We start from the raw sequence: 12,318 nt of genomic DNA, 5'->3' as shown, positions 1-12,318 counted from the left end.
TTTTGGGAAGGGGGGGGGGGGGGCTGGTGTGTCTGTTAAGGTAGCTTTTTCTGGTGGGTCACAATCTCTTTCAGTTTTTGTTGTGATTTCGGGGTTATCCCCAAAATTGCGCTTTTAATTTTTGCTTTGGCTTTCACACTAATTATTACTTATAGGGAATGGTAAGGCACATGAGTTGTTGAAACGATTACATTCATGGGGTCCAAAATGGGAAGCTTATCTCAAATTTTACTTCTTTTGGGGGTTTTGAAATGACTCCCACTTCATAGTGTTAGGTAGTGACTATTGAGGTGTGAATTCTAATCAAAGTTAAGAAAAAAAAATCCCCCATCTTCTTTCCATAAAATGTTAAGAGTGAGAATCATGGATTTGGAAATAATTGGTTTTATGGTTCTTGAGTATTATTGGTGATTAATTTGTAGTTTGTTTGGGATATGAATTTACAGGAATATTAGTTAAGAGGAATGAGGAGTTAATTTTCTTGTGGATGGACCGGCGTAGTTGGTTGTGGCGGAGGAAGGCATCGGAGAAGAGTCCGAGTGGCAGTGGTGAAACTGAAAGCTCTTCTGTTGGATCCATTTCTTCCCATTCTGAGAGGTTCTTTGATGATCAGGTCAGATTCATTTTCTTCCTCTTCTTTATTATCTTCCAAATGATTCCATTCCTTGTCGTCTTTTTTTTTTTTTTTTTTTGGGGGTGATTTCAGGGGTTTTCCCCTTTCTAATATTTGGTTAGGTAGCAGAAAACTTTTTTTGTAAAAATATAACTATACTTTAGGCAAACACTACGGAGGAGACGAAATGGGTAAGGGTAGCAGGGGCTGGTGGTAGGTCTTGCGTTAGTAAAAAGACAGCCCGGTGGACTAAGCTCCCGCTATTTGCGGGGTCCGGGAAGGGCCGGACCACAAGGGTGTATTGTACGCAGTCTTACCCTGCATTTCTGCAAGAGGCTGTTTCAACGGCTTGAACCCGTGACCTTCTGGTTACACGGCAACAACTTTACCAGTTACGCCAAGGCTCCCCATAAAATAAAATGTTCTTGTTGAGAGTCGAACTCAAGACCTTTGCTAACTAAACATGACTCTAATCAACTAAGCTACGAGAGCTTGTTAGGTCTTGCTTTAGTAACAATAACATACCCAGTATAATTCCACATAGTAGGCTTTGGGGAGGGTAGTGTGTACGCAGACCTTACCCCTACCTTGTGAAGATAGAGAATTTGTTTCCAATAGACCCTCGGCTCAGGAATAGGTCTTGCTTTAGTCCACTTGTTAAAAAGAAATGTATCACTTAGCACTGATATCTGAATGCACTTTCCTATCATGGTTTCAACTTTTAATAGCCGCTTTGGGTGCGAATCTTATTTACTGAATCTCAAATTTGTCAAATTGGTTGCTGCATAGCAGCGCTTGCTTTAGGGCTTTCAGTGTGGAATAATCAAGGTTTAGATAACAAATTCTGAATGCGCTTGCGCACTGTTGTATAGCAGGACGCCCAGTCAATAAATATTATACCTCACTCTATACGCTGAATGCTCTATGCACATAAGATATGTACGCTGAACGTTAGAAAAATACTGCAAAGGTATGATTATCGTTTTAAAGATACTGAAACGATACTGAAAATTGGTGTAGGGACTCCTGGTTTGCGCTTACTGATATGGATTTTTTTACTTGTTTCGAAAGGCTCTTCAAAATCATAACACTCAATCTCCTGAAGTCACATCTAAAACTGCTCCCAGCGATGAAGAACTTAATGAAACTGTCAAGACGCTGTCAGCTAAATTATCCGAAGCTCTTGTGAACGTCCGTGAGAAGGAAGATTTGGTAAAGCAGCATGCAAAAGTAGCCGAGGAAGCTGTCTCAGGTAGAACCTTATTTCCTTGAACGTGAAACTTATGCTGGAACTCGTTCAGCTATTTTACTAGTTGCCTTCAATACTAGTCGTTGACAATACCAGTATGAATTTTGGTTCTTCCTCCATATTTCAATAGTTAAAAGGACACTGAAAAAAATGAGCCAATGTTCCTACAACTGTTGCTTCTAATTTTATTATTGTAGTTGAGCTCAACATTATTTAGTACTATAATTTATCATATCAAGTGTCTCGGGCTTTTGCACAAACATAAGTCATTGGTTGACTCTTTATTTACAGTGTCTGCAACAGGTCTTGAGGAAGATATGTTGTAGTGTTTTGAGTTTTCCATTTACTTGGGCTGTTCTATGTCAATGAAGTATAAGGATTCATATTTAATGAATTGGTTGTGCAAGTGGAGATCCAAGCTCCTTTGCAGCTTGTGCTGAAGTTAGTTCAATTCCAAACAGTTGAAGTCAAATCCTAAAATAGAATTTAAATAGGAGTAGTTGAAGTCTGAAGTGAAGCACTTAATAGTTTTCGCATAATTGATTGAACATGGTATATAATGTCTGACAGTGGGTTCTTTGCTTTTTTGACATTTGTTCTGGTCAATAATTTATTCTATAAGGATGGGAGAAGGCTGAAGCTGAAGTGTTGATCCAGAAGAGATTAGTTGAGACAGCAAACCAGAAGAACTCAATCCTTGAAGAGCGTATCAAACATCTTGATGGAGCGCTTAAAGAGTGTCTAAGACAGCTTCGACTGGCAAGAGAAGAGCAAGCGCAGAATGTCCAGGTCGCTGTAGCCAAGACAAGTTGTGAGTGGGAGTTTAAAAAGTCTGAACTTGAAAATAAGCTTGTTCAGCTCCAGTCTCAACTGCAAAGCTCTAAAGCCGAAGACAGTAACGTTCAAGATCTTCAGCGTAAGCTTGAATATGCTGAGAAACAGAACTCAATCCTCAAGCTTGACCTTGTTTCAATATCTGAGGAGCTCAAACTAATGACATCTGAGAGAGATTTAAGTACTCATGCTGCTGAAACAGCTAGCAAACAACGCCTGGAGAGTATCACGAAAGTGGCTAAGCTTGAAGCAGAATGCCGTATGCTCAAGGCATTTGCTCGGAAAAGATCAACAGTGAATGACCACAAGTCTACCGCTGCTTCCTCAGCTTATTTTGAACCTTCCGCTGATAGTTTGTCAGATACTGGAGAACGGCTGTCTACAGCAGAAAATAATAGTTGCAAAATCAGTGGTTTGGAGCCAAATAATTATGACCAGAACAGTTCTTACTTCCTGTCTTCTGCTTTAGTTTCTGAATTGAATCAGTATAAACATGAAAAGCCACATAGAAGAGACCTTATAGCATCGTCTGTGGAGATAAATCTGATGGATGATTTTCTTGAGATGGAGAAGCTTGCAGCGCGTCCTGATACAGCGAGTGAAAGCAGCAACGTCAGAGGAGCTCACATCGGTGAACCCATTTTAAGAACTGAACGTAGAGCCATAATTAGTCAGACAGCTGAAGCGGAGAAGTTGGCAAAGATGGAGGTGGAGAAATTGAAACTAGAGAAGGAATTAACTGAGTGTCAGGACGAGCTTAAGATATCTAAAGAACAATTAAAAGAAACAAAGGACAATCTAATTGAGGTAAAAGCTCAGTTATCTATGGCAAATGAAGCAAGGAGAAAATTGGAGCCTGAACTCAAAGCTGCTATAACAAAGCTTAAAGACTTAACAGAACATTTGCAGAAAATGGAGGCTGAGATTGTGGAGCTCAAAGCACAGTTATCTGTGGCAAATGAAGCAAAGAAGAATACTGAGGCAGAAGTCAAGTCTGCCAACACTAGGCTCAAGAATTTGGTTGAACGCTTAGAAGAAGCAGACGTTGATGTAGCGGAATTCCAAGCTCAGCTCATTACAGCTAATGAAGCAAAGAGGGCTGCTGAGGCTGAAGTTGAGTCTACCAATTTGAAGCTTAAGAAATCAGAATTTCGCTTGGAGGAAACTGAAGTCAAACTTTTAGGGCTTCAAACTCAACTAGAAACCATGAAACAAATGAAATCTGGAGTTGAGGCCGAACTTGAAGCTACCAATGCAAAGAAAGATGTGGCAGAGTCACAACTTAAAGCCACTGAATTGAAGCTGCAAACATTGCTTTCTAAAGTTGATACTCTTCAAGAGGAGCTTCGCAAGGAAAGAGCTTTGCACCAGGAAACTGCTGCTAAGTTGCAGAAACTAGAAATTGATAATTCAGTGATAAAATCTGCATCCCAGCTTCAGAAAGCAACTATTGTCGAGGAATTTAAGATCAATAAGGTTAGTTCCCAAAAAATTTCATTGTTCAACTCCTTGTGCATGAATATAAAACCTTGAAGTAGTTTAAAAGTTCTTATAGATTACTTACTAATCAACTGGCAACCTGTTGGTCCTGACCCTTCATTTCCGTAGTTCTTCTTCTTCTAGAGGAGATTAAAGAAAAATCATATTTTTATGCTTAGCGACGGTTAAAGAGAAAATTGGTTATCATCTACATTCTCTGCTACTTTTAGTGGCAGAGAATGTGACCATACATGATTACTTTAGGATAATTAGAGGCTCAAAAGACGAGTGAGAGTTGAGATTGAAAGTGGAATAAAAGGTTAACTTAATACAGAACATGCTTTGGCTACATTTGGTGTTTCGAAACAATAAAAAATGAATGTGAGAACCTCTCTTTTATTGTCTAGCTCTTAAATCGTATTAAGGTTGTCCTAAGAAGTCAAAATTTTCAGTAGAGTAATTAAGTTTTCTTAAAGACAAGACTGCTTCATAAGTTATTCTGGTTTTCTGTTACTTGTAAGGTAAAAATGACAGCCTATTCAGGAGGTTCTTGAGGACAACTAAAACCCAGTCTTACCTTCAGATCATCCATTGTAGTGGCAAAGCCAGGAATTTCAATAAGGGTGTTCAAACCCTTTGCCAGGCTGTGTAAGGGTGTTCAAAATCTATTTTTTTAATCAATAACTAGTATTTTATCCTATACACTAAAAAATTTCGGGCGAAGGGTGTTCAGTTGACCACTATTGGCCTCACATAGCTTCGCCCCCGATCTATAGGCTTTCTGCCTACTAGGATTAAATTATCAGCAATCACTTATAGAAGCACGTTTCTCTGAACTGGCATGCAATAAGTTTGTGTTGCTTTGTGATTTTACTTCTCCAGAACTCCTTATATTTTACATTATGGTAAGAAGGCATTTTCTCCTCAAACATTTAATTACCTCTGTAAGCTAAGCACTAACACTGGTTTTTTAAAGTGAGCTTGCATTCTATTTTTGTTAAAGCAAAGCATTGTATATTTTTCTTTTTATTCATTTAGAAAATGCTGGATGTTTCGATACTTTAGATCTCTTTTAACTAGTTATGTTGCGCGACCCGTTTCGGATCCTCCAAAAATACACTACATTTGGAGGATCCGACACGCACCTGGCGATATTTTCGGAGAGTCCGAGCAACATAGCTAACTAGTACACTTTTTGTAGAACAACGCTAAGATAAGACTTACATTAAGGGGGTAATGCCAATGGCATGTTCTTTATGTTGCATCATGCATGCATAAATTTATATTGCACCTTCGCAATGGTTGTTCTGTAACTAAAAATATTTGCTCAGTGTTTCCTCATATTTATGATCCATCTTTTATTTTGCATGTCAGGATAAACAAATGGCAATAGCAGCTAGTCAATTTGCGGAGTGCCAAAAGACAATCGCTTCTATTGGTTGGCAATTGAAATCCCTTGCTACCATGGATGATTTCTTGATTGACTCAGGTGAACCATTGCTGATACAATGACATTTCCAAAAGAAGGTTTGGTTCAAAAAATTGCCTTCCTGTGGCTCTCCCTCCCAAAGATTCTGAAACTCAACAACTTCATCATTGTTCATACATACTGATAGCGTCCGACACCTTTAAATTAACAAACTGAAGGGAGGCTGAACGTCGAAGAAATGATAGGTATTATGCAGCAGAAATCCTGTAGAATTCAAGATGGAACAATTGGATAACAGAAGAAGTTGTAAAGCTGGGAAAAAGAAAATCTTTGATGCCATTAGTTAAGTGCTCAGTCACGAACTTATTAGGTAGATAAATTCTTTTCTCTTTTGGGTTAATAATCATGCCATGTAATATTGATCGATGACAAGTTCTTATATAATGTATAATGTTCCAAATTCACTGTAACAGAAGTTCACCAGAAAAATAAGTATTCATGTATATTATTCAATTCAATTATTGCATGACTCTTATCTCATTAGTAAATAGTTAAGAAACATAAAAATACTGGAACTCAAAGTTTCAAATTATATAGTTCTGAAAACTTATATTTTCTCTGCTGTTTCTTTAGAGATAGATCGAAAACAGCCTCTTTACCTGCACAAGGGTTACGGCTGTGTACACATTACCCTCTCCAGGCCCCTATTTGTGGGATTGCGCTGGGTTTGTTATTGTTGCCCCTATTTGTGGGATTGCGCTGGGTTTGTTATTGTTGTTTTTTAGAGATAGAAGGTTGGCTTGCTGGTTATACGATGTACTGTAATTTGTAAGAGAAGAATTTGGAACAAGATACAATGGGAAATTTTTTTATCATCTTAATTGTAGTACAACTCATATATTCAATTACAATTCAAAATTGATTACTATTGGTGGTCTTCAACTGCAAGTGAGCTTCAATGGAATCCTGAATTTGTACTCTCTGTAATTGCTTCTAAATACTAGATAATATCAATAATGCTAAATGAACAAAGTTTGTGTTCAACTAGTCAATCTTACCAATCTAGCAGTGAAGGCTCAAAGATGATCTTCAACTTGTCTCAAATGAAAATTGCAGTGAATCCAATTTTCTGCATTGACAATATACAGCAAAGGCTGCATTTTTACAAGGCATTCTTGAATTTAATCCCAATCTTCTTCACCCAATTGTTCTTCATCTTCCCATTTTGGTGGCCTAACTACTATAAGCACAATTCCTAAGCTCTGTTCAACCCCTCTTTTCTTCAATGTTGACCCTCTTTCCACTTTCAATCCCTCCTCATTGCTCCCATCTCCACCATCAACCACCAAGTAAAACCCGTCCTCCGACGCCACTTCTGTCCTTCCCCTATCCGCCACTACCAAAACTGGCTCTTGCTTGTACTTGCTCTTCTCCCTCCAAGGCAAAAAGTTCCCGCTCTTGAACGACACTGCAACTCCACCTCTCTCTAACCCCGCGATAGGTTGCCATCCGGGCAAAACCACCCATCTCCTCCAATCCTTCTCCGCCTCCACGATACCAAAATCCCCTATGCCACCACATTCCCATGGCGCCGCCTCCACCTCCACTTCTCTCCCCTCCGCCTTACAAACGGGCAAAACCACTACAATGGTCGACTCAGCTACCTCCCCTAACTTCATTCTCACCAAAGGCACTGTCACCCCATCATCAAGTACACTCTCCTTAGCAACCTCACTTCCTTCTAGCTCCATTACAAGCAAATTCCTCGCACTTTCAGACTCAACAACTTCTAATGCCTTCTCCATTGTCGACCTTCTCAAATCCTCAGAAGCCGCAGCAGCATATTCTTGAGCTAATCTAAAATACATAAAAGCCAAACAATCACCAGGAGAATCACCATTAAACTTGTCCCAACCATAGTCCACACGTCTACGCGGATAATCTTTAATTGCTCTAGCTAAATCTTGAGCTTGTTTTGCATCAAATCCGTTCTTTACCAAAAATGTTGCGGCATCAGCTCGTTGCCTAGCACTGAGCAAACGAATTTCATATAATAACTCAGCACCTCCAGATTCAAAATACGACAACGTTTCTTCGTCTAAAGCAGCAGACTCAACAAGAGTATCACGAACTTGGGAAGCAACTACCAACCGATTCTGATCAACTCCAGTAAGGCCAGTGATTTCCTCAAGAGTTGAAGGAGTGAAACCTTCACTTGTTAAATAAGGTATCAAAGGAGCATATTCATACCAAAGACCAAGACGGTTAGTTAGAACTTCGAGCTTTCCATTTGTGTCAAGATTGCGGAATTTGGGTGGGAGAGGTGGAGGAGGAGGTCTAAAAGGCTGATAAAGTTGTTGCTGTTGTTGTTGTTGGGTTGAATATTGTTGTTGTTGGCCTGAAGAAGGAGGAATTATGAGTGCTGTTATGGGTTTTGGATTGAGATTCGGTTTATGGGTTATGGAGGGTGGGGGGTGGTGGTGACTAGGGAGAAATGGGGTGGAGAGGGAGAGAGGTTTAGGGGAGTTTACAGTGAGAGAAAACATGGTTGAGGAGATGAAGATTGTGAAGAAGAAACTATCTTATCTTTATGTGTTTGATATTTTTGAGGGAAGGGGAAGATGGCAAATGGACGTTCTTTTTCTGGGTTGTTGTTTTGGGCTTTGTTCTGGACTTCTGAGTTCTGATACTGGACTTGATTGGGCCTTGGCTTGTTTATTGAGAGCCCAATAACAAAGTTGAACCAGGAACTAATAAAGGGTGAAGTGCACTAGTAGCCACTTTTAAGTTTGCTATTTAAAATATATCATAATTTATAGTATTTTTGAAAATTAGTCAGTTCACCCAAATTTCAATACTTAGTATCATGAGTTTTTGTATCCTAAATTTTTAAATAGCATTGCTTAAAAGTGTCTGTCTGATGTCATTTCCATACAAATAAATCGGCCTTGTTTGATCCATAACATTCTGATATTGAACTTAGCTTTTCAGCCCATAAACAATTTGCGTAGATAACTTTGTGGCCCATATCTTTTCTAATTTGGGTGGTGCACAAATAGCCACTTTTTAGGACTATTATTTAAAATCTGCCCAAAATATACAAAGTATTTAAAGTTTAACCACTTCAGAATCAATATGAGACCAATGGGGAGGAACCTTTTGACATTGCTTTGTCAGAATATTACACTGTGTAGATAGGTAAAATTTTCTTTTTACCTATATAAATTGAAACTCCTTGACTTTTCGTGTATTACTTGTTACATTTCGATCCCCTTAATGAAAATAATTTCTCCGCCATTGCTTGAGACCATTGGTTTGAAGTTTTAAACTTCAAGCCTTTGGGTATGAAGTTTGAACTATCAAACCCCAACTTTAGAACAACAAGAAGAAGCTTTAATATGTATTCGAACTTCATACCTGCGATCTACAGTTTGGCTTTCAAACCTTCAAACCTAAACGTCTGAAGATGAAGAAAAAGCAATGCTAAGAAGAAGTGGTCCGAAGTTTGAACAAAATAGCTCATAGTTTTGCTAGATTTTCTATATCTTTGTTGAAGGATATCTCGTGGGAGAAGTTTTGCCCAATTGGATTGTCCAGGATGCGAGGAGTACATTTGAACTTTGTTGTTCGTTTGATATAGTAATGTATAGTTCTACGTTTCGGGTGGGTGGGGGGGGAACGTTTATACTTTTTTTAGAAGGATATATTTATGTACCTCAACAACTTAATTTACATGTCTTTGACTATATAAAAGACAATTTAAAAAAATTACTACTAAATGATATAACGAGATATGAATGTGTGTACGTGTAAAATCGGGGGTAAAGTTACCCTTGATTTCCCGGTAAAGAAACGAGAGGGGACCACGATCTGACATGACCTCGAGTAAAGCCAATGGATTTCACGTCTCAGAGCCCGGGAAGGACGAATGGTGCACCCGGGACCGGACACAGCCGAGCATTGGGTTCGAGTAGAGTGAAGAGCCGAGACTAGGGGAAAAGACAGTTAGATACGATAAGCGGGGGGCCGAAATATCTGCCTTAACCGGATGTTACAACGCAAATCTCGCCCGACATCAACTGCATAACAATGTTTACTGGAAGAAGAAGATTTTTTACCTTATTTTGACTTGCATTGGAACGTATATACTTTTTTTAGAAGGATATATTTATGTACCTCAACAACTTAATTTACATGTCTTTGACTATATAAAAAACAATTTAAAAAAATTACCACTAAATGATATAGCGAGATATGAATGTGTGCACGGGTAAAATCGGGGGTAAAGTTACCCTTGATTTCCCGTTAAAGAAATGAGAGGGGACCACGATCTGACATGACCTCGAGTAAATCTAATGGATTTCACGTCTCAGAGCCCGGGAAGGACGAATGGTGCACCCGGGATCGGACACAGCCGAGCATTGGGTCCAAGTAGAGTAAAGAGCCGAGACTAGGGGAAAAGACGGTTAGATACGATAAGCGGGGGGCCGAAATATCTGCCCTTAACCGGATGTTACAACTCAAATTTCGCCCGACATCAACTGCATATCAATGTTTACTGGAAGGAGAAGATTTTTTACCTTATTTAGACTTGCACTGGAACGTACATACTTTTTTTAGAAGGATATATTTATGTACCTCAACAACTTAATTTACATGTCTTTGACTATATAAAAGACAATTTACAAAAATTACCACTAAATGATATAGCGAGATATGAATGTGTGTACTGGTAAAATCGGGGGTAAAGTTACCCTTTTTTTTCTCGTTAAAGAAACGAGAGGGGACCACGATCTGACATGACCTCGAGTAAAGCCAATGGATTTCACGTCTCAGAGCCCGGGAAGGACGAATGNGAATCAATATGAGACCAATGGGGAGGAACCTTTTGACATTGCTTTGTCAGAATATTACACTGTGTAGATAGGTAAAATTTTCTTTTTACCTATATAAATTGAAACTCCTTGACTTTTCGTGTATTACTTGTTACATTTCGATCCCCTTAATGAAAATAATTTCTCCGCCATTGCTTGAGACCATTGGTTTGAAGTTTTAAACTTCAAGCCTTTGGGTATGAAGTTTGAACTATCAAACCCCAACTTTAGAACAACAAGAAGAAGCTTTAATATGTATTCGAACTTCATACCTGCGATCTACAGTTTGGCTTTCAAACCTTCAAACCTAAACGTCTGAAGATGAAGAAAAAGCAATGCTAAGAAGAAGTGGTCCGAAGTTTGAACAAAATAGCTCATAGTTTTGCTAGATTTTCTATATCTTTGTTGAAGGATATCTCGTGGGAGAAGTTTTGCCCAATTGGATTGTCCAGGATGCGAGGAGTACATTTGAACTTTGTTGTTCGTTTGATATAGTAATGTATAGTTCTACGTTTCGGGTGGGGTGGGGGGGGAACGTTTATACTTTTTTTAGAAGGATATATTTATGTACCTCAACAACTTAATTTACATGTCTTTGACTATATAAAAGACAATTTAAAAAAATTACTACTAAATGATATAACGAGATATGAATGTGTGTACGTGTAAAATCGGGGGTAAAGTTACCCTTGATTTCCCGGTAAAGAAACGAGAGGGGACCACGATCTGACATGACCTCGAGTAAAGCCAATGGATTTCACGTCTCAGAGCCCGGGAAGGACGAATGGTACACCCGGGACCAGACACAGCCGAGCATTGGGTCCGAGTAGAGTGAAGAGTCGAGACTAGAGGAAAAGACGGTTAGATACGATAAGCGGGAGGCCAAAATATCAACCCTTAACCGGATGTTACAGCGCAAATCTCGCCCGACATCAACTGCATATCAATGTTTACTAGAAGGAGAAGATTTTTTACCTTATTTAGACTTGCACTGGGACTGAAACTCCCCTACTATATAAAAGGGGGAACCTTTTCATTTTAGAACCATTGTTGGCACGCATGTCAAAGCAATAAAGTTAATTTTTATTCTTTAACTATTGTTCAAAGTGTTCTTCAGCTGCTTGTTTATTAAATTGTAGCCGAGCTCGTTCCGAGGGCTAAATCGGAACCGATTTTCAAACATCCATTGCAAAGCTAGACTTGTTCATCCATTACATTTGCTTTGATCGCTTTGATTTCTTTTAATTCAATTATCTATTGTTTATATTTTATTAGTGTTAAATTCACATATCCTTTAATTGAGTACAAATTCAATTGTTACTCATCTTAAAGGTAAATAGTTCGGCGACCACCATGGGGCTAAGAATAATAGTAGTGATTTAATACAGATCACCATAACACACCCTATTTTACACTTGATCTTTGAAGTCTGATTGCAGGTTAATCTAAAAATATCAAATTTTCAGTCTGCTCACTTGAACGTTGACACCGAGTCAGGCCACCACAGTGAAAATAATAACATGGTACCAAGCAATGACGTACCCCTCTATCGATCCTAATGGTGTCCCAATTGCTGACCCGGTCGACGCTAACTCACAAGTTGTCATGAACATCAACCTACCAACTTTTCACGACCCAAACCGAAGGGCCGCGACGGGCACCCGGTGCCTTACTCAACCGAGTACCAACGTAACATATCTTTCTTATCATACTATCATGGGTAAATGAGCTAGAAAACCCTTCATGAGATAACAAGAATAAAACATAAGGGAATACTCAACATATGATGACCCAACATGATATACAAACTTATACAGATGACATACGGGCCTATAAGGCC

At 39.0% G+C, this 12,318-nt stretch overlaps 2 protein-coding genes across 2 annotated transcripts; one reads left to right on the top strand and one right to left on the bottom strand.

Annotated features, from left to right (window-relative positions):
• Positions 1 to 28: 28 nt before the first annotated feature.
• LOC109237266 (filament-like plant protein 3) lies at positions 29 to 6,133 on the top strand. The gene is made up of 5 exons (XM_019403555.1): positions 29 to 53; positions 447 to 613; positions 1,685 to 1,865; positions 2,485 to 4,172; positions 5,550 to 6,133. The coding sequence occupies exons 2-5, from the start codon at positions 488 to 490 to the stop codon at positions 5,685 to 5,687; spliced, it is 2,133 nt and encodes a 710-aa protein (XP_019259100.1). The 5' UTR covers positions 29 to 53; positions 447 to 487; the 3' UTR covers positions 5,688 to 6,133.
• A 311-nt stretch (positions 6,134 to 6,444) lies between these two features.
• LOC109237267 (rubisco accumulation factor 1.1, chloroplastic-like) lies at positions 6,445 to 8,202 on the bottom strand. The gene has a single exon (XM_019403556.1). It carries the CDS (start codon positions 8,148 to 8,150, stop codon positions 6,786 to 6,788), a length of 1,365 nt encoding a protein of 454 aa, XP_019259101.1. The 5' UTR covers positions 8,151 to 8,202; the 3' UTR covers positions 6,445 to 6,785.
• Between the last annotated feature and the right edge of the window lie 4,116 nt (positions 8,203 to 12,318).

The sequence above is a fragment of the Nicotiana attenuata genome, unplaced genomic scaffold (genome assembly GCF_001879085.1).
Source record: "Nicotiana attenuata strain UT unplaced genomic scaffold, NIATTr2, whole genome shotgun sequence".
NCBI classification, from domain to species: domain Eukaryota; kingdom Viridiplantae; phylum Streptophyta; class Magnoliopsida; order Solanales; family Solanaceae; genus Nicotiana; species Nicotiana attenuata.
Note: the sequence above shows the minus strand (reverse complement) of the source record. Positions and strands in the feature narration are given on the sequence as shown.

Excerpts from the sequence above, each read along its gene's own strand:
- LOC109237266 (XM_019403555.1), top strand. The coding sequence starts at position 488 with ATGGACCGGCGTAGTTGGTTGTGGCGGAGGAAGGCATCGGAGAAGAGT. Across the intron at positions 614-1,684 it reads AGAGGTTCTTTGATGATCAG|GCTCTTCAAAATCATAACAC; the intron begins GTCAGATTCATT and ends TTGTTTCGAAAG. Across the intron at positions 4,173-5,549 it reads AGGAATTTAAGATCAATAAG|GATAAACAAATGGCAATAGC; the intron begins GTTAGTTCCCAA and ends TTTGCATGTCAG.
- LOC109237267 (XM_019403556.1), bottom strand. The coding sequence starts at position 8,150 with ATGTTTTCTCTCACTGTAAACTCCCCTAAACCTCTCTCCCTCTCCACC.